The sequence below is a fragment of the Amblyraja radiata genome, chromosome 5, assembly GCF_010909765.2.
Source record: "Amblyraja radiata isolate CabotCenter1 chromosome 5, sAmbRad1.1.pri, whole genome shotgun sequence".
In the NCBI taxonomy this organism is placed as follows: domain Eukaryota; kingdom Metazoa; phylum Chordata; class Chondrichthyes; order Rajiformes; family Rajidae; genus Amblyraja; species Amblyraja radiata.
In genome coordinates, this window is record NC_045960.1 from 6,417,116 (window position 1) to 6,441,567 (window position 24,452).

General features: G+C 48.8%; 1 protein-coding gene across 1 annotated transcript in view; it reads right to left on the reverse strand.

Moving 5' to 3' along the window:
* plb1 (phospholipase B1) overlaps window positions 1-24,452 on the reverse strand; it is a 144,859-nt gene that overhangs the window by 102,688 nt on the left and 17,719 nt on the right. Inside the window, exons 4-14 of the mRNA XM_033020479.1 lie at window positions 23,971-24,031; window positions 21,697-21,755; window positions 20,106-20,179; window positions 18,304-18,347; window positions 17,466-17,574; window positions 15,221-15,272; window positions 12,193-12,273; window positions 9,344-9,409; window positions 6,380-6,480; window positions 2,626-2,707; window positions 982-1,086 (exon numbers count right to left, since the gene is read on the reverse strand). Coding sequence (XP_032876370.1) covers window positions 982-1,086; window positions 2,626-2,707; window positions 6,380-6,480; window positions 9,344-9,409; window positions 12,193-12,273; window positions 15,221-15,272; window positions 17,466-17,574; window positions 18,304-18,347; window positions 20,106-20,179; window positions 21,697-21,755; window positions 23,971-24,031 — 834 coding nt within the window. The remainder of the gene's footprint in view (window positions 1-981; window positions 1,087-2,625; window positions 2,708-6,379; window positions 6,481-9,343; window positions 9,410-12,192; window positions 12,274-15,220; window positions 15,273-17,465; window positions 17,575-18,303; window positions 18,348-20,105; window positions 20,180-21,696; window positions 21,756-23,970; window positions 24,032-24,452) is intronic.

The following is a 24,452-nucleotide window of genomic DNA, read 5'->3' on the forward strand; positions in this document are numbered from 1 at the left end:
CTAAAGGGACTAGTGTAGATGGGGCATCTTGGTCGGGTTGGACGGGCCAGGCCGAAGGGCCTGTTTCCGTGTTGTGTGAGCCTATAGCTTTGTCATCAGAGGAGGTGTGTCAGTTTGGCATGGATTGGTTGAACAGAGCCTTGCCTTTAACTGGAAATGGGCAAAGCCCCCTGGACAGATGTTCCCAAGGGATGTTATGGATGTACCGCCGCTCCCAAATAACAAGTGACCTGGCGGTGAGGGGGGTTAAAGGGCAGAGGTTAAAGGGCAGGCAAACAACATGGTGGCCTGAAGCCTATCCATTTCAAGCTCGAAGGAGGCAGGGTATAGGTCAGGCAACCAATTTGCTTGTGGAGTGTGGATGGGATGATTAAACACTACCACGATGCTTCACCAGACGAGGAGAGGAGCTTGACAACATGAAACAGCTGGAAAGTGTGCAGAGATGATTTACGAGGATGTTGCCAGGACTAGAGGGTGTCAGCTATAGGGAGAGGTTGAGTAGGCTGGGACTCTATTCCATGGAGCGCAGGAGGATGAGGGGTGATCTTATAGAGGTGTACAAAATCATGAGAGGAATAGATCGGGTAGATGCACAGAGTCTCTTGCCCAGAGCAGGGGAATCGAGGACCACAGGACATAGGTTTAAGGTGAAGGGGAAAAGATCGAATAGGAATCTGAAGAGTAACTTTTTCTCACAAAGGGGTGGTGGGTGTATGGAACGAGCTGCCAGAGGAGGTTGTTGAGGTTGGTACTATCCCAATGTTTAAGAAACAATTGGACAGGTACATGCATAGGACAGGTTTGGAGGGATATGGACCAAATGTGGGCAGGTGGGACCAGTGTAGATGGAACATGTTCGCCGGTGAGGGCAAGTTGGGCCGAAGGGCCTGTTTCCATGCTGTATCACTCTATGAGTCCCGAAGAGTTAAAAGCAAGGTCGGTTGACAGCAACTTGGGCGAGGAGTGATGAGTGGTCACCTCGTCTCTCGGTATCTCGATGTCTTCCAGAAATGGCTGGATGACCACGGTGAAGTCTTCTCTACTGTCATACCTTCCAGAGTTGATCAATGCGTGCGTTCGTCTCTGAAAGAACAAAAAGAGGTTGGTTTCATACCTAGGCGAGTGGCTCCTTCACGACCACTTGATCTGCAGGACTAGGCGGAAGGCATTATCGGACCCCAATGTTAAATTAGGTCATACGGTTATAAGGAATATGAGCAGAATTAGGCCCTTCGGCCCATCAAGTCTACTCCGCCATTCAATCGTGGCTGATCTATCTCTCCCTCCTAACCCCATTCTCCTGCCTTCTCCCCATAACCCCTGATGTCGCTCTTCCAGGGAGGTGCTAAATGCATTTCGTTGTCTCTGTACTGTACACTGACAATGACAATTAAAATTGAATCTGAATCTGAATCTGATGCCTGTTCTATCTCTGCATTAAAAATATGCATTGATGGCCTCCACAGTCTTCTGCGGCAAAGAATTCCACAGATTTGCCACCCTCTGACTGGAGCAGCAGTAGAGTTGCTGCCTTACAGTACTTACAGCGCCGGAGACCCGGGTTCGATCCCAACTACAGGTGCTGTCTGTACGTGGCCCGCGTGGGTTTTCTCCGATATCTTCGGTTTCCTCCCACACTCCAAAGAAGTACAGTTATGTAGGCTAATTGGCTTGGTAAATGTGAACATTGTCCCTGGTGTGTATGGGGATCGTTGATCTGCGCGGACCCGAAGGGCCTGATTCCGCACTGTATATCTAAGCTAAACTAAGCTAAACTAAACTAAATTTCTCCTCATCGTCTTCCAAATGGACGTCCTTTAATTCTGAGGCTGAGACCTGTGGTCCTTGACACTCCCACTAGTGGAAACATCCTCTCCAGTTTTTGGTGGATCATGGTGGATCAGCAGTAGAGTTGCTGCCTTACAGAGAATGCAACGCCGGAGACCCGGGTTCAATCCCGACTACGGGTGCTGTCTGTACGGAGTTTGTATGTTCTCCCCGTGACCTGCGTGGGTTTTCTCCGAGATCTTCGGTTTCCTCCCACACTCCAAAAACTTACAGGTTTGTAGGTCAATTGGCTTGGTAAATGTAAAAATTGTCCCTAGTGGGTGCAGGATAGTGTTATGCCCCTGTCCCACTTAGGAAACCTGAACGGAAACCTCTGGAGACTTTACGCCCCACTCAAGGTTTCCGTGCGGTTCCCGGAGGTTGTAGGTGGTTGCCGGAGGTTGCAGGTAGTGGAAGCAGGTAGGGAGACTGACAAAAACCTCCGGGAACCGCACGGAAACCTTGGGTGGGGCGCAAAGTCTCCAGAGGTTTCCATTCAGGTTTCCTAGTGGGACAGGGGCATTAGTGTACAGGGATTGCTGGTCAGTGCTGACCTGGTGGGCCGAAGGGCCTGTTTCCATGCTGTATCTGTAAACTAAACTGAACACATCCACTCTATGCAAGCTTGCACCGAATGTTGGCCCTTTTATCCTTTATCTGGGCACTGTGGATAGCTTGATCGTGATCATCAACAGTCTTTTCTTTGACTGGATAGCAGTCACATAAACACTTTTTCACTGTGCCTCGATACACGTGACAATAATAAAGTAAACTAAGTCTATCTTTCTCCAATACCTGATATTCCCGGTTCAGGGTTTTCAGTTCATTCAGCTGTGCCGAGTTGTCCACAGGATTAACAACACACTTGCAAAGTAATCTGCGGAGAAACCAATTGTAGGTCGCAATCAAATATTGGGGAGATCAATACGTTTATTGATGAATAGGTTTATTGGCCAAGTATCTACACATACAAGGAATTTGCCTTGGTGCTCCGCCCGCAAGTAACAACACGACATGCAGTGAACCATTCAGAATTGCGAGCTATCAAAGTAGTGAGCTATCAAAGTTACTTGCGAGCTGCCAAGGTTGTTACTTGTGAGCTATCCCACCTCTGTCTATCAATACTCCTGGCTCCACACTTTGTAACATCCATGCCTGGGGACTTAATTAGCTTGAGAGGAGAGATTCAATAGGAACCTGAGGGGCAAATCGGTGGCACGGCTGGCACAGCGGTAGAGTTGCTGCCTCACAGCGCCAGGGAACCCGGGTCGATCCCGACTACGGGCGCTGTCTGTATGGAGTTTGTACGTTCTCCTCGTGACCTGCGTGGGTTTTCTCCAAGATCTTCGGTTTCCTCCCACACTCCAAAGACGTGCAGGTTTGTAAGTTAATTGGCTTCGGTGTAAGTGTAAATTGTCCCTAGTGTGTGTGGGACAGTGCTAGTGTGCGGGGATCGCTGGTCGTCACGGACTGGGTGGGCCGAAGGGCCTGTTTCCGCGCTGTATCTCTGAACTAAACTAAACTTATTCACACAGAGGGTGTCACGTATATGAAACGAGCTGCAAGTGGTAGTTGAGGAGGGGAACATACTGTAGGCCATGGAATATAGGAAATGGAACTTAGAACAAATGAACAGGCCGAAGATAGACACAAAACGCTGAAGTAACTCAGCAGGTCAGGCAGCATCTCTGGAGAAAAAGGAATAGGTGACATTTCGGGTCGAGACCCTTCTTCAGACTGAGGGTCTGGGGAGAGGAAAACTAGAGGTATGAAAAGGATCAGAACAAATCAGAGCCGGCACCGATGATTAAGGAAAAGTGGAGCCCACAATGGTCCATTGTTGGCTGTGGAAGAGGTGATAATGTGTATACAACGATGATGTTTTCAAGAGAGAGTTAGATATAGCTCTTAGGGCTAACGGAATCAAGGGATATGGGGAGAAAGCAGAAACGGGGTACTTAATGTGGATCAGCAGCCATGATCATATTGAACGGCAGTGCTGGCTCAAAGGGCCAAAAGGCCTACTCCTGCACATATTTTCTATGTTTCTATGTTTCTATGATATGTGGCTGCATACAGTGGAACTAGCAGGATGAGTATGGTGGGGGAGGGGATGGAGAGAGAGGGAAAGCAAGGGTTACTTGAAGTTAGAGAAGTCAATGTTCATACCGCTGGGGTGTAAGCTGCCCAGGTGAAATATGAGATGCTGTTCCTCCAATTAGCACTGGGCCTCACTCTGACAATGGAGGAGGCTCAGGACAGAAAGGTCATTGTGGGAATGGGAGGCGGAGTTGAGGGAAGGACTAGGTCCTTCGACCCACAGTGTCTGTGCCGAACATATCAACATTTTACAAACACTTGGACAGGTACATGGATAGGAAAGGTTTAGAGGAAAATGGGCCAAATGGGACTGGCTTAAATGGAGAACCTTGATTGGCATGGATGAAATGGGCCAAGTGGCCTGTTTCCATGCTGTGTGATTCTATGATCCAGAAGAAAGCCATTCAGCCCATTGTGTCCATGCTAGCTCACAGAGGAGCAATCCCATTAGTGTCTGAAGAAGGGTCTCGACCCGAAACGTCGCCCATTCCTTCTCTCCAGAGATGCTGCCTGTCCCGCTGAGTTACTCCAGCATTTTGTGTCTGCCTTTGGTGCAAACCAGCATCTGCAGTTCCTTCCTACACGGTGTCAGATCACAGGTAACATCACTTTGCCATAGGCTGACCTATATTTACACTTTAGTTCATGGGTTTATTTTCTTGACCTCTTGCAATGAAAAATCTCCTGGCAAATAGAGGAATAGATCGGGTAGACGCACAGAGTCCCTTGCCCAGAGTAGGGGAATCGAGGACCAGAGGACATAGGTTTAAGGTGAGGGTAGGGTGGGGTGAAGATTTAATAGGAACCTGAGGGGTAACATTTTCTCACAAAGGGTGGTGGGTGTATGGAACGAGCTGCCAGAGGAGGTAGTTGAGGCTGGGACTATCCCAACGTTTAAGAAACAGCAAGACAGGTACATGGATAGGACAGGTTTAGAGGGATATGGACCAAACTCGGGCAGGTGGGACTAGTGTAGATGGCGCATGTTGGCCGGTGTAGGCAAGTTGGGCCGAATGGCCTGTTTCCATGCTGTGTCACTCTATGAGTCTATAAATTTGTAGTACATTGTCCATTTTCCATCGTCTGCCTGCCAGACCCACCTACTAACTCTTTGTCTCCCATGTCAGCCTTCTACACGCTCCTTTCTGAATCAGTACTCTGCTTCTCACCTCTCAGCCAAGGCAGTTTAAGATGTTCCTAATAGCACCAGCAAGCCTCCTACGCTCCAAGGAATAAAGTCCGAGCATACCCAACCTCTCCCTATCGCTCAGGCCCTCGAGTCCTGGCAACATCCTCGTGAAACTTCACTGCGCACTTTCCAGCATAAACCCACCACACGTAAGACACAATGGGTGGCACGCTGGCGCAGCAGGTGCGGAGTTTGTACGTTCTCCCCGTGACCTGCGTGGGTTTCCCCCGGGTGCTCCGTTTCCACCCACACTCCAAAGACGTGTGTGTTCGACCACCAAGGGCGCCGCACAATTGGCAGCCCCGCCGGCAGTCTGTCTGTTTTTTCATCTTTTTTGTTATTTTTAGTGTGTTTAAAAAGTTTGTGTAAATGTTCTCTGGTTTGTTTTATGTGGGATTAGTGGGAGGGGGAGGGGGAGGTGGGTGGGGGGGGGGGGGGGTCAGGGGAAACCTTTTTTCAATCTGCCAGAGATGCGATTGTTTTCCTGGTCGTATCTCTGGTCGCTCTGCGGCCTACCATCGTGGAGCTGGAGGCCTCCTCGGACTGACTTTGAGCCACACCGCGGGGACGTGGACTTAGCATCGGAGCCGATCCCTTGCCTGGGATCGTTCCCACAGATTTCACCATCGAGGAGCTCGCAGTCTCGGGAGAGGCCGAGTCGGGAAACTCCAACGACGCAGAAGGCTCGACCAGCCCCGACCCTCGGCACGGGTGAGCTGACATCCCCCCGATGCGGGAGTTTGATCGCCCCAACGAGAGGGCCCAAACGCTGCTGGCTACGGGAGTCAAGATTGTCCCGGCAACGGAGGACTCGAGGCCCCCGAGAACAAAGAATGGAAGAGATTGAACTTTATTTCTCCTTCCATCACTGTGAGGAATGTGGAGGAGTCACTGTGGTGGATGTTCATGTTAAAATGTATTTTGTGTGTTCTGTTGCTTTTTATTGGTATGACTGTATGGCAAATGAAATTCCTCGTATGTTGCAAAACATACTTAGCTAATAAAGTATTATTGTATTGTAATCAGCCATCTGTAACATTGCCCCTAGTGTGTGGTGACTGGTGTGAATGGATGATCGCTGGCCGTTACGGACTCGGTGGGCCGAAGGGCCTGTTTCTGTGCCGTATCTAAACTAAACTAAACTTCTTTCATTTGTTTACTCATGTTACTGGCATTTAATGCTCAATCCTAACCTCCCTCTGAACTAAGCAACCTTGCACGATGCATTTGAACTGCAGGTGTATAAACTGGAATACATACCTTAAGATGAAGAGATTGCACTTCACACGCGTGTCGGTGAATAATTCTCGCAGCGGGACGATGTGGAGAACTGTCACCAAGTTCACAAATGCTCTGGGTACCTGAAGCAAAATACAACACGCTGCATTACTCACACATTCATAAGTGATGGGAGCACCCTAGTCGTGATGGAACCCGGGTCTCCGGCGCTGCATTCGCTGCAAGGCAGCAACTCTACCGCTGCGATATCTGAATTCTCTCCCCATTTCGAAAGTAGTTGACCAACTAACAAACACTATTTTTCTGATATAACAAATACTCTGGTATTTCTACGCCCTGTGACCACGTGGGTTTTCTCCGGGTGCTCCAGTTTCCTCCCACACTCAAAAGACGTGCAGGTTTGTAGGTTAATTGGCTTCTGTAACTTGTAAATTGACCCGAATGTGTTGGATACTGCTGATGTACGGGGTGATCGCTGGTTGGCGCGGATTCGGTGAGCCGCAGGGCCTATTTCCACGCTATATCTCTAAAATCTAAAGTCCAAACCACATCACAGGAACCACATTCAGCCCACAATGTCCGTACCAAACACGTGTGCGGCGCGGTGGCGCAGCGGTACAGTTGCTGCCTTACAGCGCTTACAGCGCCGGAGACCCGCGTTAAATCCCGACTACAGGTGCTGTCTGTACGGAGTTTGTACGTTCTCCCCATGACCTGTGTGGGTTTTCTCCGAGATCTTCAGTTTCCTCCCACACTCCAAAGATGTGCAGGTTTGTAGGTTAATTGGCTTGGTGTAAGTGTAAATTGTCCCTAGTGCGTGTAGGATAGTGTTAATGTGCGGGGATCGCTGGTCGGTGCGGACTCGGTGGGCTGAAGTGCCTGTTTCCGTGCTAGATCTCTAAACTAAACTAAAAAAACTAAAATATCAAACTACACTAATCTCTGCCTCCACATAATGCATATCCCTCCATTCCCTGCATATCCATATGCCCATGTAGACGTCTCTTAAACACCACTGTCACATCTGCCTCCACCACCACCCCTGGCAGCGCACTCCAAGCACTCACCACCCTCTCTGTAAGAAAACTATGCACACTAAGATTTGATATTTAAACCCTGGGAAAAAGAATCTAACTATCCACCCTGTCTACACTTCTCATGATTTTTATTTACTTTATCAAGTCTCCCCGTAACCTCCGGCGTTCCAGAGAAAACAATCCATGTCCATCCAACCTCTCTCCCTGTTGCAGGCAAACCTGCTCTGCACCCTCTCCAAAGCCTCCACATCCTTCCTGCATTGGTGCGACCAGAACAGCATGCATTACTCCAAATGCGATGTAACACAAGTCCCAAAAAGCTGCATCATGACTTCTGGACTCTTTTAAAGCCCTGTCCCACTGTACGAGTTCATCCAAGAGCTCTCCTGAGTTTTAAAAAAAACAAACTTGTGGTAAGCGCGTAGAATGAACGTAGCGGGTACGTCGGAGCTCGGGACGTCTCTTAGCGGCTCGTAACGCTAACGGTAGGTACTCGGGAAACAGGGTAAACTCGGGAAGACACGTGAAGATTTTTCAACATGTTGAAAAATGTCCACGAGAGCCCCGAGTACCTATGAGCGGCCATTACCGAAAATCTCCGAGTTCGAATCAGGGGAAACTCGGGAGAACTCTTTGAATGAACTCGTCCAGTGGGACAGAGCTTTTACTCAATCAAAAGACCAATGTCCACTAAATGCCTACTATACCAATTGTGTTGTACTTTCAGAGACTTATGGACTTGGACCCAGAGAGTTGTGAATCTGTGGAATTCTCTGCCTCAGACTTATGATTCAGTCTGATGTGTTCATGCAATTGATTCTGATGGCCTTTAGGACACAGGCATAGGAGGAGGCCATTTGACCCCTGGTCTATTTGGCAAAAAGCAACCAACACATGCATGCCCAGGTGCAGGAATGTGTGCTGAGGGCTGCACCGAAGCTTGGTCAAGTGTTATGGGGAGAAGGCAGGACAATGGGGTTGAGAGGGAAAGATAGAGCAGCCACGACAGAATGACGGAGTAGACTCGATGGGCTGAATGGCCTAATTCTGCTGTTATGACAGACACAAAATGCTGGAGTAACTCAGCGGGACAGGCAGCATCTCTGGAGAGAAGGAATGGGCGACGTTTCGGGTCAAGACCCTTCTTCAGACTGATGTCGGGAGAGCGGGCGGTACAGAGATAAAATGTAGTCGGAGACAGTAAGACCGGTGGGAGAACTGGGAAGGGGGAGGGATGGAGAGTGAGGGAAAGCAAGGGTTACTTGAGGTTAGAGAAGTCAATGTTCACACCGCTGGGGTGTAAGCTGCCCAAGAGAAATATGAGGTGCTGTTCCTCCAATTTGCGTTGGACCTCACTGACAATGGAGGAGGCCCAGGATGGAAAGGTCAGTGACAATAGATAATAGACAATAGGTGCAGGAGTAGGCCATTCGGCCCTTCGAGCCAGCACCGCCATTCAATGTGATCATGGCTGATAATCCCCAATCAGTACCCCGTTCCTGCCTTCTCCCCATATCCCCTGACTCCGCTATTTTTAAGAGCCCTATCTAGCTCTCTCTTGAAAGCATCCAGAGAACCCGCCTCCACCACCCTATGAGGCAGAGAATTCCACAGTATGGGAATGGGAGGGGGAGTTGAAGTGTTGAACAACCGGGAGATCAGGTAGGTTTATGTGGACTGAGCGGAGGTGTTCAGCGAAACGATTGGCGAGCCTGCGCTTGGTCTCGCCAAATTCTTTCCTACACATTCTGCTGCCTAGACTTGTGAACTTCTTCTGTGGGAACATTTGGCCGTGGGTCTAGTGTACATTTTGTTGGAACTTTGGGGGGTGCGTGTTGTGTCATACGCACCCTAACTCCCAAGTCAAGCAGGAAGTCCTGAGGGTGAATCGGCAAACACAGTTTACTTAAAATCATTGCATTTGACATAAAAGGACTTGCACGCTTACCTGATTATGCAGAGTATCCAGAACCTCTTGTATGTTCTTGATAAAGTTATCTGGCGAGAATTCTGCCTGCATTTTGCAAATGAATAGATAATAATTAATCACCATTATCATTGTGTTTAGTGCCATTGTGAAATATGGTCTCAAAGTACCTAACCCAATAACTCTCGAGTGCAAAGACCATTGATCAGAGAGGTTTATGAAATGTTTAAGAAACAGATAGACAGGTACATGGTTAGGACAGGTTTGGAGGGATTATGGACCAAATGCAGGCAGGTGGGACTAGTGTAGCTGGGACATTGTTGGCCGGTGTGGGCAAGTTGGGCCGAAGGGCCTGTTTCCACGCTGTATGACTCTATGACTGTATGAGGAGGTGCTTTTCTAGATCACTGTTCTAGAGTGATACAGTGTGGAAACAGGCCCTTCGGCCCAACTTGCCCACACTGAGCAGCTTGCCCTATCTACACTAGTCCCACCTGCCCGTGTTTGGCCCATATCCCTCTAACCCTGTACCTGCCTAACTGTTTCTTAAATGTTGGGATAGTCCCAGCCTCAACTGCCTCCTCTGGCAGCTTGTTCCATACACCCATCACCCTTTGTGTGAAAAAGTTACCCCTCGGATTCCTATAATTTTTTTTTCCTTCACCTTAAACCTATGTCCTCTGTTCCTCGAGGCCCAGCTGTTCCATTCTCTCAGCATATGACAGTCCCGCCATTCCGGGAATTAACCTTGTAAATCTACGCTGCACTCCCTCAATAGCAAGAATGTCCTTTCTCAAATTAGGGGACCAAAACTGCACACAATACTTCAGGTGTGGTCTCATTAGGGCCCTGTACAACTTATATAACGCTGCAACATGAAGTTCCCGCGCATCCCAGTTTTCCTCCCACTCCCCAAGGTCGTGCGGGTTTGTCGGTAAATTGGGCCCTGTAAAACTGCCCCTCATGCCAAGGGTGCGGATGGGAAAGTGGGATGACGTAGAACGAGGCCGAAGGGCTTGTCTCACTTGCCGTACATTTCAATTCAGTTCAATTGTCAAAGTTTTCACAGCTGTATGGAACGAGCTGCCGGAGGAGTTAGTTGAGGCAGTTACTGCCACAACATTTAAGAGACATTTGGACAGATACATGGCTAGAAAAGATGTAGAGTAGTATAGGCCAAACACGGGCAGGCGGGACTAATGTAGATGGGACATGTTGGCCGGTGTGGGCAAGTTGGACTGAAGGTAGACAAAAGTGCTGGAGAAACTTAGCGGGTGAGGCAGCATCTATGGAGCGAAGGAAATGATCAACGTTTCGGGCCGAAACCCTTCTTCAGACTGATGTGAGCGTGGGGGGGAGGGGGCGGGAAGAAGAAAGGAAGAGAGGGAGCCAGAGGGCTGAGGGAGAGCTGAGAATGGGAGGAGAAAGTAAGGACTACCTGAAATTAGAGAAATCAATGTTTATACCGGGGGTGCAAACTGCCCAAGCGAAATATGAGGTGCTGCTCCTCCAATTTACGGTGGGCCTCACTCTGGCCATGGAGGAGGCCCAGGACAGAAAGGTCGGATTCGGAATGGGAGGGGGAGTTGAAGTGCTGAGCCACCGGGAGATCAGGTTGGTTACTGCGGACCGTGCAGAGGTGTTCGGCGAAGCGATCGCCAAGCCTACGCTTGGTCTCACCGATGTAGAGCAGCTGACACCTGGAACAGCGGATGCAATAGATGAGGTTGGAGGAGGTGCAGGTGAACCTCTGCCTCACCTGAAAAGGCTGCTTGGGTCCTTGGATGGAATCAAGGGGGAGGTAAAGCGACAAGTGTAGCATTTCCAGCGGTTGCACGGGAAAGTACCAGGAGAGGGGACGGTTCGGGTGGGAAGGGACAAATTGACCAGGGAGTTACGGAGGGATCGGTCTCTGCGGACTGAAGGGCCTGTTTCCGCGCTGTATCACTCTATGACTTGATAATGAATCTGAATGGGTGAATGATGGTCAGCGTGGACTCAGTGGTCTAAGGGCCTGGTTCTATGCACTCACTAAACTAAGCTGAACTCAACTAAGCCTCACTAAACTACTGTCCTCGTATCATTGTAACCTTTTCCAACTGGTGGCAACATCACCTTGCTTTGCTGAAGAAGGATCCTGACCTGAAACGTCACCCATCCTTTTTCTCCAGAGACGCTGCCTGACCCGCTGAGTTACTCCAGCACTTTGTGTCTAACCCTGCCATGCTCCCTTACAGTCAGAGAGCGATCCTGACCACGGGTGCTGTCTGTGTGGAGTTTGGACGTTCTCCCCATGACCTGCGTGGGTTTTCTCCGGGTTCTCCGGTTTCCTCCAACATGCCAAAGACGTACGGGTTTGTAGGTTAATTGGCTTGGTGCAGACTCGGTGAGCCAAAGGACCTGTTTCCCCTCTGTAAAATTGTCCCTAGTGTGTAGGATAGTGTTAGCGTAAGGGTGATCGCTGGTCGGCGTGGACTTGGTGGGCCGAAGGGCCTGTTTCCCCCTGTAAAATTGTCCCTAGTGTGTAGGATAGTGTTAGCGTAAGGGTGATCACTGGTCGGTGCGAACAAGATGGGCCGAAGGGCCTGTTTCCCCGCTGAATCTCTAAACTAAATCTAAACTAAAGAGAGGGGAAGAGGTGGAGACACAAGTAACTGCAGGTGCTGGAATCTTGTTGCAAAAGCACAAAGTGCTGGAGGAACTCGGAGTGTCAGGCAGCATCAGTGGAGGAGATGGACAGGCGACATTTTTCAGTCGGGACCCTTCCCCAGACCGATCGGAAGAAGGAAAAGCCGCTGTCCATTGGGGCACAGTGGGAAACACACACACTCAGTGAGGCCTCGATGTTAATCGGCACCAGAGCCACGTACTGGGTTCTTGCAGTAGTCACAGAGGTCATTCCCTCCAACAAACAGGGTAATTATCTTCCAATCCTCTTGGAAATTGATGAGCTGTTGAAACATGGTCACATGGACATTAGTACGGTGTTACACAGATAGGTTTTATAAAACAGTTATTAGAGATACATTGTACAAACAGGCCCTTCGGCCCACCGAGTCTGTGCCGACTCCCACACACTAGTTCTATCCCACACACACAATGGGGCCAATTCACAGAAGCCAATTACCCTACAAGCCTGCACGTCTGTCTTTGGGGTGTGGGAGGAAACCGGAGCACCCGGGGCAAAACCCACTCTGTCACGGGGAGAACGTGCAAACTCTGTACAGACAGCACCCGTGGTCAGGATCGCGCCCGGGTCTCTGGCGCTGCAAGTCTACCGATGCGCCACCGTGCCGCCCTGTACAGTTTGCGTTTGCCAAGAACCCATCACCATGCTGATTGCTCAAACTTCTGCATCCCACTCTCTGCTCTTTAAAACCACAGGTAGACAGACACAAAATGCTGTGGTAACTCAGCGGGGCAGGCAGCATCTCTGGAGAGAAGGAATGGGTGACGTTTTGGGTCGAGATCCTTCCGAGCCTCCTCTCCCTCATCTCTACTATTTGATCTCTTCCGACCTATGACCAAGATACCTCACACGCCCGTAGTCTCTTTGCTGACTTCCGCTTTCCGAGCCCCCGCTCTCTCATCTTCACTATTTTCTCCTTTCTCTTCAAGACCACCCCTGGAGTCTGGATTGATCCTCCAACCAGCACCCAAGACTATACTGGAGTCTCCAGGGTTTAAGGTAGAGGCAGAAAGATTTACCAGGGTGCTGAGGGGCAACTTTTGCACACAGAAGGTGGTGGGGGTATGGAACGAGCTTCCAGAGGAGGGAATTGAGGCTGGGACTATAACAGCATGTAGAATACACTTGGACGGGTACATGGACAGGAGAGGTTTAGAGGGATATACCCCAAATGCGGGCAGGTGGCACAACGGAAGAGTCGCTGCCTTACAGCGAATGCAGTGCCGGAGACCCGGGTCGATCCCCACTACGGGTGCTGTCTCTATGGGGTTTGTACGTCCTCCCCGTGGCTTGCGTGGGTTTTCTCCGACAGCTCCGGTTTCCTCCCATATAACCATATAACCATATAACAATTACAGCACGGAAACAGGCCATCTCGGCCCTACAAGTCCGTGCCGAACAACTTTTTTCCCTTAGTCCCACCTGCCTGCACTCATACCATAACCCTCCATTCCCTTCTCATCCATATGCCTATCCAATTTATTTTTAAATGATACCAACGAACCTGCCGCCACCACTTCCACTGGAAGCTCATTCCACACCGCTACCACTCTCTGAGTAAAGAAGTTCCCCCTCATGTTACCCCTAAACGTCTGTCCCTTAATTCTGAAGTCATGTCCTCTGGTTTGAATCTTCCCTATTCTCAAAGGGAAAAGCTTGATCACGTCAACTCTGTCTATCCCTCTCATCATTTTAAAGACCTCTATCAAGTCCCCCCTTAACCTTCTGCGCTCCAGAGAATAAAGACCTAACTTATTCAACCTATCTCTGTAACTTAGTTGTTGAAACCCAGGCAACATTCTAGTAAATCTCCTCTGTACTCTCTCTATTTTGTTGACATCCTTCCTATAATTGGGCGACCAAAATTGTACACCATACTCCAGATTTGGTCTCACCAATGCCTTGTACAATTTGAACATTACACTCCAAAGACATACAGGTTTGTAGGTTAATTGGCTTGGTAAATATATATTTTTAAAATTTGTTCCTAGTGGATAGAGGATAGTGTTAATGTGCGGGGATCGCTGGTCGGCGCGGACCCGGTGGGCCGAAAGGGTCTGTTTCCACGCTGCATCTCTAAACTAAACTAAAGTAAAGAGCATTTAGTCAAGACTGCTCAAACCCTCCCAGGTGAGACTAGCGAAGATGGCCATGGATAAGTTGGGCGGAAGGGGCCTATTTCCGTGCTGTATGGCTGGGCGGCACAGTGGTGCAGCGGTACATTGTTGTCTTACTGTGCCAGAGACCCGGGTTAGATCCTGACCATGGATGGTGACTGCATGGAGTTTGTACCTTCTCCTTGATTGACTTCGGGCGCTCTAGTTTGCACCCCACACCCCAAAGATGTACAGGTTTGTAGGTTAATTAGCTTCTGTAAATTGTCCCTAATAGACAATAGACAATAGACAATAGGTGCAGGAGTAGGCCATTCAGCCCTTCAAGCCAGCACCGCCATTCAATGTGATCATGGCTGATCACCCACGATCAGTACCCCGTTCCTGTCCTCCCCATATCCCCAGACTCCATTTTCTTTAAGAGCCCTATCTAGCCCTCTCTTGAAAGCATCCAGAGAACCAGCCTCCACTGCCCTCTGAGGCAGAGAATTCCACAATCCTAATATGTAGGATGGAACCCGAGTTGGGTATCGGTGTGGGCAAGTTGGGCCGAAGGGCCTGTTTCCACGCTGTATGGCTCTCATGGTAGCTTCATGCATCCTGTTACTGACAAAGTGTGAAAACGCACACCTCCAGATTCAGGGACAGTTTCTTCCCAGCTGTTATCAGGCAACTGAATCATCCTACCACAACCAGAGAGCAGTGCTGAACTACTATCTACCTCATTGGTGACCCTTGGACTATCCTTGATCTGACTTTGTTGGCTTTACCTTGCACTAACATTATTCCCTTATTATGTATCTATACACTGTAAATGGCTCGATTGTAATCATGTATTGTCTTTCCGCTGACTGGTTAGCACGCAACAAAAGCTTTTCACTGTGACAATAAACTAAACTGAACCATTACCCATTCCCAAGAATGATGTTACAGTTGTATTCACAAGTTGCAATGGAGGGCTCACTGGATAGTGGGTTCAGGGCTCTGAGTTTCTAGCTCAGAGTCGCTATCTCAGTGCTGTGTGAACCCTCGCTGTATTGACACTTGGTAGGAAACACAGACTCACTTTGTGTACCACTAAAGTGTAATATTTACCGAATCATTCTTCATCCGCTTCAGGAGTTCCCTGACCTGGGGCATCAACTCCCTAGAAAACGTGGAGAAATAAAAGAAGACTTGGTGAAGGCATGCATTATTATTGTTTGTTGTTTATTTTATGTGTATATATATATATATGTATATGTATAAGTGTGTGTGTGTGTCTGTATATGTATGTGTGTTTGTGTCTGTATATATATATATACTGTACATATATATACAGTATGTGTGTGTGTGTATATAGATATATATAGCATATCTGAAGAAGGGTTTCGACCCAAAACATCACACATTCCTTCTCTCCAGAGATGCTGCCTGTCCTGCTGAGCTATTCCAGCTTTTTGTACCTATCTTTAATTTAAACCAGCATTCGTTGGTATCATTTAAGAATAAATTGGATAGGCATATGGATGAGAAGGGAATGGAGGGTTATGGTATGAGTGCAGGCAGGTGGGACTAAGGGAAAAAAATTGTTCGGCACGGACTTGTAGGGCCGAGATGGCCTGTTTCCGTGCTGTAATTGTTATATGGTTATATGGTTATATCTGCAGTATATATATAAATATATACGATGTGTAGGAAGATGCTGTAGTAGAAACTACAGATGCTGGTTTAAACCAAAGATAGGCACAAAAAACTGGTGTAACTCAGTGTGTCTATATTCTTTTTATGAATATATCTAATTTGTGTGTGTGTGTGTGTGTGTGTGTGTGTGTGTGTGTGTGTGTGTGTGTGTGTGTGTGTGTGTGTGTGTGTGTGTGTGTGTGTGTGCGTGTCTGAGTGTGCGTGTGGCTGTGTTTGTGTGTGTGTGTGGGCGTGTGTGCGTGTGTGCGCGTTTGTGCATGTGTGCGTGAGTGGGTGTGTGAGTCTGTGTGTGGGTGTACTGTATATATACACACAAAAAGCTGGAGTAACTCAGTGGGACAGGCAGCATCTCTGGAGAGAAGGAATGAGTGACGTTTCGGGTTGAGACCCTTCTTCAGACTAATCTGTCTTCTTCAGTCTGAAGAAGGGTCTCAACCCGAAACGTCACCCATTCCTTCTCCAGAGATGCAGAATTTAGTTGATCTATTTCGGACATATGACAATAAAACGCTCCTGATTCTTGAAAAAGCTCCATTTTAAATAGAATCTGTTGAGATTGAATGCATTGTAAATGAGCTTTTTTAGAGAACCAGCCACTGAACCAGGCCTACCGAGTCCACATGAACCATCGATCACTTGTTCACGCTAGTACTATCTTATCCCACTTTTTCATCCACTCCCTACATGTTAGGGGCAATCTACAGAGGGCCAGTTAACCTATGAACCTGCACGTCTTTGGGATGTGGGGGGAAACCGGAGCGCCCGGTGAAAACCCAGGTGGTCACAGGGAGAACATGCAAACTCTGCACGGACAGCACCCGAGGTCAGGATCGAGCCTGGGTCTCTGGTTTTGTGAGTCAAGCGGCTCTGCCAGCTGGGCCATCGTGCAGCCCTACAGTGAAGTCTTGCCCCTCTTCCTTTTGAAACATAGAAACATGGACAATAGGTGCAGGAGCAGTACCCTGTTACTGCTTTCTCCTCTTGTAATTAAGTTTAGTTTAGTTTCGTTTAGAGATGCAGCGCGGAAACAGGCCCCTCGACCCACTGAGTCTGTGCTGATCAGCAATTCGCGCACATTAACACTATTCTACACACACTAGGGACCAGGCACGGAAATCGCTGTCAAAACATGGGGGGGACAGAATTTCCTGGCGACCGTGGGCCCTGTGGGCGGTAACATCGGGAGCTGACCTGGTTGGTGACCGACTCCGAGCTCCGACAACAGCAGCTTCATCCGCCCCAAATCGTGGGGCTTCGATCGGTCCATTCACGGGGGCTTTCATAGCCTGGCGGGGGTTTCAACATCGGGAGCCTCGATCTCCTTGACGCAGCAATTTGATCGCGGGGCGATGGAAGATCCCGCGGCCGATTTTAAGCCGTGCCGGGCCGTGACGGGCGATGAAAGGCCCCGCGAACGGGCCGATTGAAGCTCCGCTCTATGATCTTAGCTCCACCAGGACGTCTTCCTCCTCCAATCACCGCCCTCTACCCTCAGTCCCACCCCCCCTACTTCCGCCTCTGACCGACACCTCCCTCCTCCAATCATCGCGCTGAATCATCATTTGTGGTCTGGCCCTGCTATCTGAGAGTGGACACCCCGTGTAGGCTCAAGGGGATGACATGACCATGAAATGATATCCTGAGGGTGCAGACCTACCCGGTAACAGATCCCGCCACAGCCTGGTTCAGGAAAGCATGTTGGGTGTGTTGCCGACCAACACCAGTGGAATATCCAACCAGGGAAGGGTTGAACACACGGAGAATGTCTGCGTAAAAAAAAAAAAATCAGATGACAATATACCGCCAGCAGAAGGGCTGACCTTCCGTCGATGCCTGCAAACCAAAGAGGTGCATCAAACATTCTCGCTGAAGTGTGACCCCAGTTCGATCCTGACCTCAGCTGTGGAGTTTGCACGTTCTACCCGTGACCGCGTGGGTTTCCTCCGGGTGCTCCGGTTTCCTCCCACGTCCCAATTTACAGAATTTCCTGGCGACCGTGGGCCCTGTGGGCGGTAACATCGGGAGCTGACCTGGTTGGTGACCGACTCCGAGCTCCGACAACAGCAGCTTCATCCGCCCCAAATCGTGGGGCTTCAATCGGTCCATTCCTCCCACGACAATTTACAACTCACACAAGCCAATGAACGTACAAATCTGAACTCCTTTGGAGTGTGGGAGGAAACCGGAGGGAACCCATGTGGTCACAGGAAGAACATGCATACTCCTCACAGATAGCACTACTGTCTCCGCCTCTTCCTTTCTTCTTCCCTCCCCCCCCCACCCCACACATCAGTCCAAAGAAGGGTCTCGACCTGAAACGTTGCCTGTTCCTTCGCTCCATAGATGCTGCCTCACCCGCTGAGTTTCTCCAGCATTTTTGTCTAGCTAAACTAAACCTCAGTAAGGCCAGTAGTTGGAATTGTAAAAGTCATGGTTTATGACAGCTGAAGAAAGAAAAGCCGTTGGACAAAACAGTTATAAAATGCCTCACTTACTGGCCAGTGTGGTGACTGTTGTTATATTCCCGTCTCCACCGATGCTGTGTGAGATAACGCACAGGGTCACCCCTTATTATTTCCATCATCAGCAAAATTCAAGTCTCATAGAATCATAGAAAATAGGTGCAGGAGGAGGCCATTCGGCCCTTCGAGCCAGCACCGCCATTCATTGTGATCATGGCTGATCATTCCCAATCAATAACCCGTCTTCTCCCCACATCCCCAATAATAGCCTTCTCCCCACATCCCTTGATTCCACTAGCCCCTAGAGCTCTATCCAACTCTCGCTTAAATCCACCCAGTGACTTGGCCTCCACTGCCCTCTGTGGCAGGGAATTCCACAAATTCACAACTCTCTGGGTGAAAAAGTTTTTTCTCACCTCAGTTTTAAATGGCCTCCCCTTTATTTTAAGACTGTGGCCCCTGGTTCTGGACTCGCCCAACATTGGGAACATTTTCCCTGCATCTAGCTTGTCCAGTTCTTTTAGAATTTTATATGTTTCTATAAGACTTCCCCTCCTCCTCCTTCTAAACTCCAGTGAATACAAGCCCAGTCTTTTCAATCTTTCCTCATATGACAGTCCCGCCATCCCAGGGATCAATCTCGTGAACCTACACTGCACTGCCTCAATCACAAGGATGTCCTTCCTCCATTTAGGAGACCAAAACTGTACGCAATACTCCAGATGTGGTCTTTACTCGCATTCGATTCCCAAATGCAAGTAAAATACTCAGAGAAACAAGGAACTGCAGGCAAAATGTGTCGGAAGGAACTGCAGATGCTGGTTTAAACCGAAGAAACACCTTCTCTCCATAGACGCTGCCTCACCCACTGAGTTCCTCCAGCATTTTTGTCTACCTTTGATTTTGACAGCATCTGCAGTTCTTTCTTAAACACTTTAATCAACTGTGCTTTCTTGCCTCATAAAAACAAAAATTGCTGGAGTAACTCAGCGGGTCAGGCTGCATCTCTGGAGAACGTGGATAGGTGACCTTTTGTGTCAGGTCCTTTCTTCAAACTTGTGTCTGGAGAAGGGTCCTAGCCCGAAACTGTCACTTGTCCACATTCTCCACAAATGCTGCCTGGCTCGTTGAATTACTCCAGAACTTTGCAACTTTTTCTGTAAACAAGCATCTGCAGTTCCTTGGAGGCACAAAATGCTGGAGCAACTCAGCAGGACAGGCATCATCTCTGGAGAGAAGGAATGGGTGATGTTTCCGGTCGAGACCCTTCTTCAGACTGATCATTTTGCCTTTTCATATCTCTCAGTCCCCTCTCCCCTGACTATCAGTCTGAAGAAGGGTCTCAACCCGAAACGTCACCCATTCCTTCTCTCCATAGATGTTGCCTCACCTGCTGAGTTCCTCCAGCATTTTTGTCTACCTACAGTAGATTAAAGTAGTCCTTTTTAAAGTAAATGCCCATAAACACTGAGGTACAAAGGATAAGCACTAGAAGGAGAACCCAAAGGATATCACGTTGGGAGGCTTGGACTTTAAATATTCCATCCCCATTTCTCAAGTCCATTCAACTCATAAGTTCATAAGTTATAGGAACAGAATCAGGCCATTCAGCCCAATCGAGGCTACTCTGTCATTCAATCATGACTGATTTATCTTTCCCTCTCAACCCCATTCTCCTGCCCAGGACCATTTGACACCCGTCCTAATCAAGAACCTGTCAATATCCACTGACTTGGCCTACGCAGCCGTCTGTGGCTGTGAATTCCACAGATTCACCACCCACCATCTGAAGGAATTCATCCTCCTGCCAGCAAGGTCAACAAAGTGTTACTAACCTCCAGGAGAGACCTCGGTACTGGGAGAGAACATCAAGCACGTCATTGGGCTTTGATCCTGCCCCATTACCTGCCTGTAGCAGCACAAGAAAGATACCACGTAATTACCCACGGGATCAGATAGTGCGGTACAGGACACAAAGAACGTCACGGTGGCGCAGTGATAGAGTTGCTGCCTTACAGCGCCAGAGACCCGGGTTCAATCTGGACGCCATCTTGATTTAGTTTAGTTTTAGTTTGGATATTCAGCGTGGAAACAGGCCCCTTCGCCCACCGAGACCGCGCAGACCAGCGATCCCCGCACATTAACACCACCCTACACCCACTAGGGGTGATTTACACATACACAAAGCCAATTAACCTACAAACCTGTACGTCTTTGGAGTGTGGGAGGAAACCGAAGATCTCGGAGAAAACCCACGCAGGTCACGGGGAGAACGTACAAACTCCGTACAGACAGCACCCGTAGTCGGGATTGAACCCGGGTCTCCGGCGCTGTGAGGCAGCAACTCTACCGCTGCGCCACCGTGCTGATAGTCGCTCTCTCACCACTGATGTACGGTATCTGCTCCTGAACCTGGTGATGTAGTGCTTCAGGCTTCTGCATCTCCTGCCTGATGCAGGGAGAGGTGAGACCCGGGTTCCATCCTGACTACGGCTGCTGTCTGTACGGAGTTTGTACGTTCTCCCTGTGACCGCGTGGGTTTTCTCCGGGTGCTCCGGTTTCCTCCCACACTCCAAAGACGTGCAGGTTTGTAGGTTAATTGGCTTCTGTAAATTGTCCCTCATGCGTAGTATAGAACTAGTGTAAGGGTCAGCGCAGATGCGTGATAGGCCTGGATAGAGTGGATGTGGAGAAGATGTTTCCACTAGTGGGAGAGTCCCGGACCAGAGGGCACAGCCTCAGAATTAAAGTTTTTTAGGAAGGAGGAATCTCTTTAGTCAGAGTGGTGAATCTGTGGAATTCTTTGCCACTGAAGGCGGTGGAGGCCAAATCAGTGGATATTTTTATGGCAGAGATAGATAGATTCTTTATTAGTACGGGTGTCAGAGGTTATTCTCTGGAATCTGTGGAATTCTCTGCCACAGAGGGCGGTGGAGGCAGGTTCTCTGGATGCTTTCCATAGAGAGCTAGATAGGGCTCTTAAAGATAGCGGAGTCAGGCGATATGGGGAGAAGGCAGGAACCGGGTACTGATTAGGGATGATTGATCAGCCATGATTGAATGGTGTAGACTTGAAGGGCCGAATGGCCTAATTCAGCTCCTATCACTTATGAACATGACTGAGTGGGCCGAAGGGCCTGTTTACGCGCTGTATCCATATAACCATATAACCATATAACAATTACAGCACGGAAACAGGCCATCTCGACCCTTCTAGTCCGTGCCGAACACATAATCTCCCCTAGTCCCATATACCTGCGCTCAGACCATAACCCTCCATTCCTTTCCCATCCATATAACTATCCAATTTATTTTTAAATGATAAAAACGAACCTGCCTCCACCACCTTCACTGGAAGCTCATTCCACACAGCTACCACTCTCTGAGTAAATCTGAACTGAACTACATAATGGTGTATGGACTTACTGTGATTGAATCACCGAGGGCTGCGATCACCTTTACATCTGCTGGTCTGAGCTGGTGGACTAGAGGAAGAAGGAAAAAACTTGGCATGAGTGACTTAGACCAAGTAAAACACAGTAATCGGGGGAGGGGGAGGAGTTCTGACTGTCTACCCTATCTATGTCTCCCATCATTCTCTACACATCTATTATTAATACCACATCAGCCTGCAGAAGGGTCTCGACCCGAAACATCACCCATCCCTTCTCTCCAGTGATGCTGCCTGTCCCTCTGAGTTACTCCAGCATTTTGTGTCTATCTTCAGTTTAAACCAGCATCTGCAGTTCCTTCCTACATATTATAATTACATTATTTATGGGGTATTGTGATTACAGGCCTGTTGTGTTGCTGCAAGTAAGGATCTCTGAAGTACGAGTTTCCGGTCGAGACTAGTCTGAAGAAGGGTCCCGACCTGAAACACCACTGAGTGGGCCATTAAGAATAAGGAGTAAGCCATTTAGAACGGAGACGAGGAAACACTTTTCACACAGAGAGTTGTGAGTCTGTGGGATTCTCTGCCTCAGAGGGCGGTGGAGGCAGGTTCTCTGGATGCTTTCAAGAGAGAGTTGGATAAGGCTCTTAAAAATAGCGGAGTCAGGGGACATGGGGAGAAGGCAGGAACGGGGCACTGATTGGGGATGATCAGCCATGATCACATTGAATGGCGGTGCTGGCTCGAAGGGCCGAATGGCCTACTCCTGCACCTGTTGTCTATTGACTATTGTCTATTATCGCCTATCCATGTTCTCCAGAGATGCCGCCTGGCCCAGTGAGTTACTCCAGCACTTTGTGGCCTTTTAAGGAGTTCATTCTTGAGTTCTGTGACATATGACAATTAAACACTCTTCACTCTTGATCATGAGAATGGTTTAGAAACGGACTGTATTGCCATCGTCATACCATCTAGAATAAGGGAAGACTTACTGGAGCTTTATTTGCCAACCAATTTCCAATGATCTATCCAAGTGAAACGAGAAACTGCAGATGCTAGACATCTGAGATAAAACTCGGGAACACTCAGCAGGACTGTGGAGACAGCATCTGTGCAGAGAGAAACTGAGCCAATGTTTCGGTTTTTTAGAGATATAACACAGAAACAGGCCCTTCGGACCAACCTGAAATCCCCGCACATTAACACGACCTGACACACACTAGGGACAATTTTTACATTCATACCAAGCCAATTAACCTACAAACCTGCACGTCTTTGGAGTGTGGGAGGAAACCGAAGATCTCGGGGAAAACCCACGCAGGTCACGGGGAGAACGTACAAACTCCGTACAGACAGCACCCGTAGTCGGGATTGAACCCGGGTCTCCGGCGCTGTGAGGCAGTCGCTCTACCACTGTCCACCTGAAGAGGTTCAATGAGCTGCTGTTCCGACGAGCTGCAGCGGTAGAGTTGCTGCCTTACAGCGCCAGAGACCCGGGTTCGATCCTGACTACGGGTGCTGTATGCACGGAGTTTGTACGCTCTCCCCGTGGCCTGCGTGGGTTTTCTCCGGGTGCTCCGGTTTCCTCCCACTCTCCAACGACGTGCAGGTTTGTAGGTTAATTGGCTTGGTGTAAATGTAAATTGTCCCTAGTGGGTGTAGGGTAGTGTTAGTGTGCGGGGATCGCTGGTCGGTGCGCCAGTGGGCCTGTTTCCATGATGTGTTTCTAAACTAAAATAAACTAAACTGGTTCAAATCAGATTCTAACATGTAAAATCTGACTGATATGAGTGTTCTCGGTACATAACCTTTATGTAAGTCGGGAAGTGCCTGTACATTAATTACTGTCGAAAAGATGTGTAAGAAAGAATTGCAGATGCTGGTTTAAATCGAAGGTAGACACAAAATGGTGGAGTAACTCAGCGGGTGAGGCAGCATCTCTGGAGAGAAGGAATGGGAGGCGTTTCAGGTCAAGAGCCTTCTTCAGACTGATCAGACTTCTGCAGTCTGAAGAAGGGTCTCGACCCGAAATGTCGCCCATTCCTTCTCTCCAGAGATGCTACCTCACCCGCTGAGTTACTCCACCATTTTGTGTCTATCTTCTAATTGCTGTAGAATTGTATCCAGTTGATTCACGTTTACTAAGGGGGAGAATCAATGGGAATGGAGTTAGTGTGAGGAAGTGCCTCAGAGGTAAGAGATGAGCTACGACCATCTTAATTGACAAAGCAGTAGGAATGGGGCCACACTCCTGCTTCAACTTCTTATGTTCTCTATGGTCTTCCTTCCGTATACTTTCACCGTACCTGAGACCGGAACAGTATTGGATGGATCCCTGTCCGCACATGTCATTTCACTGCCAAAAACCTGGTTGTAAATCAAAAGCAGCTTCGTTAGTTAACGAGACACATCAACAGATTCCCAACAACCATCAGGCCACCAGACACGACAACCTCCAAATAAGCTCCAGGCTTACTACAGAGGATTGGGGACATTGGCTTTGTCCTCCTGCACTATTATTGTTTGTTTTATTTGCGTATTCATATATATATACCTGTGTGTTTTTGTGTGTGTAAATACCACACAGAAGGCCATGCAGAAGGCTATGGTGCCCAAGGCAATGGATACAGTATGTTTGAGGCAGAGATACAGAGATAGATAGATTCTTGATTAGTGGGGAGTCAGAGGTTATGGGGAGAAGGCAGGAGAATGGGGTTAGGAGGGAGAGATAGATCAGCCATGATCGAATGGCGGAGTAGACTTGATTGGCTGAATAGCCTAATTCTGC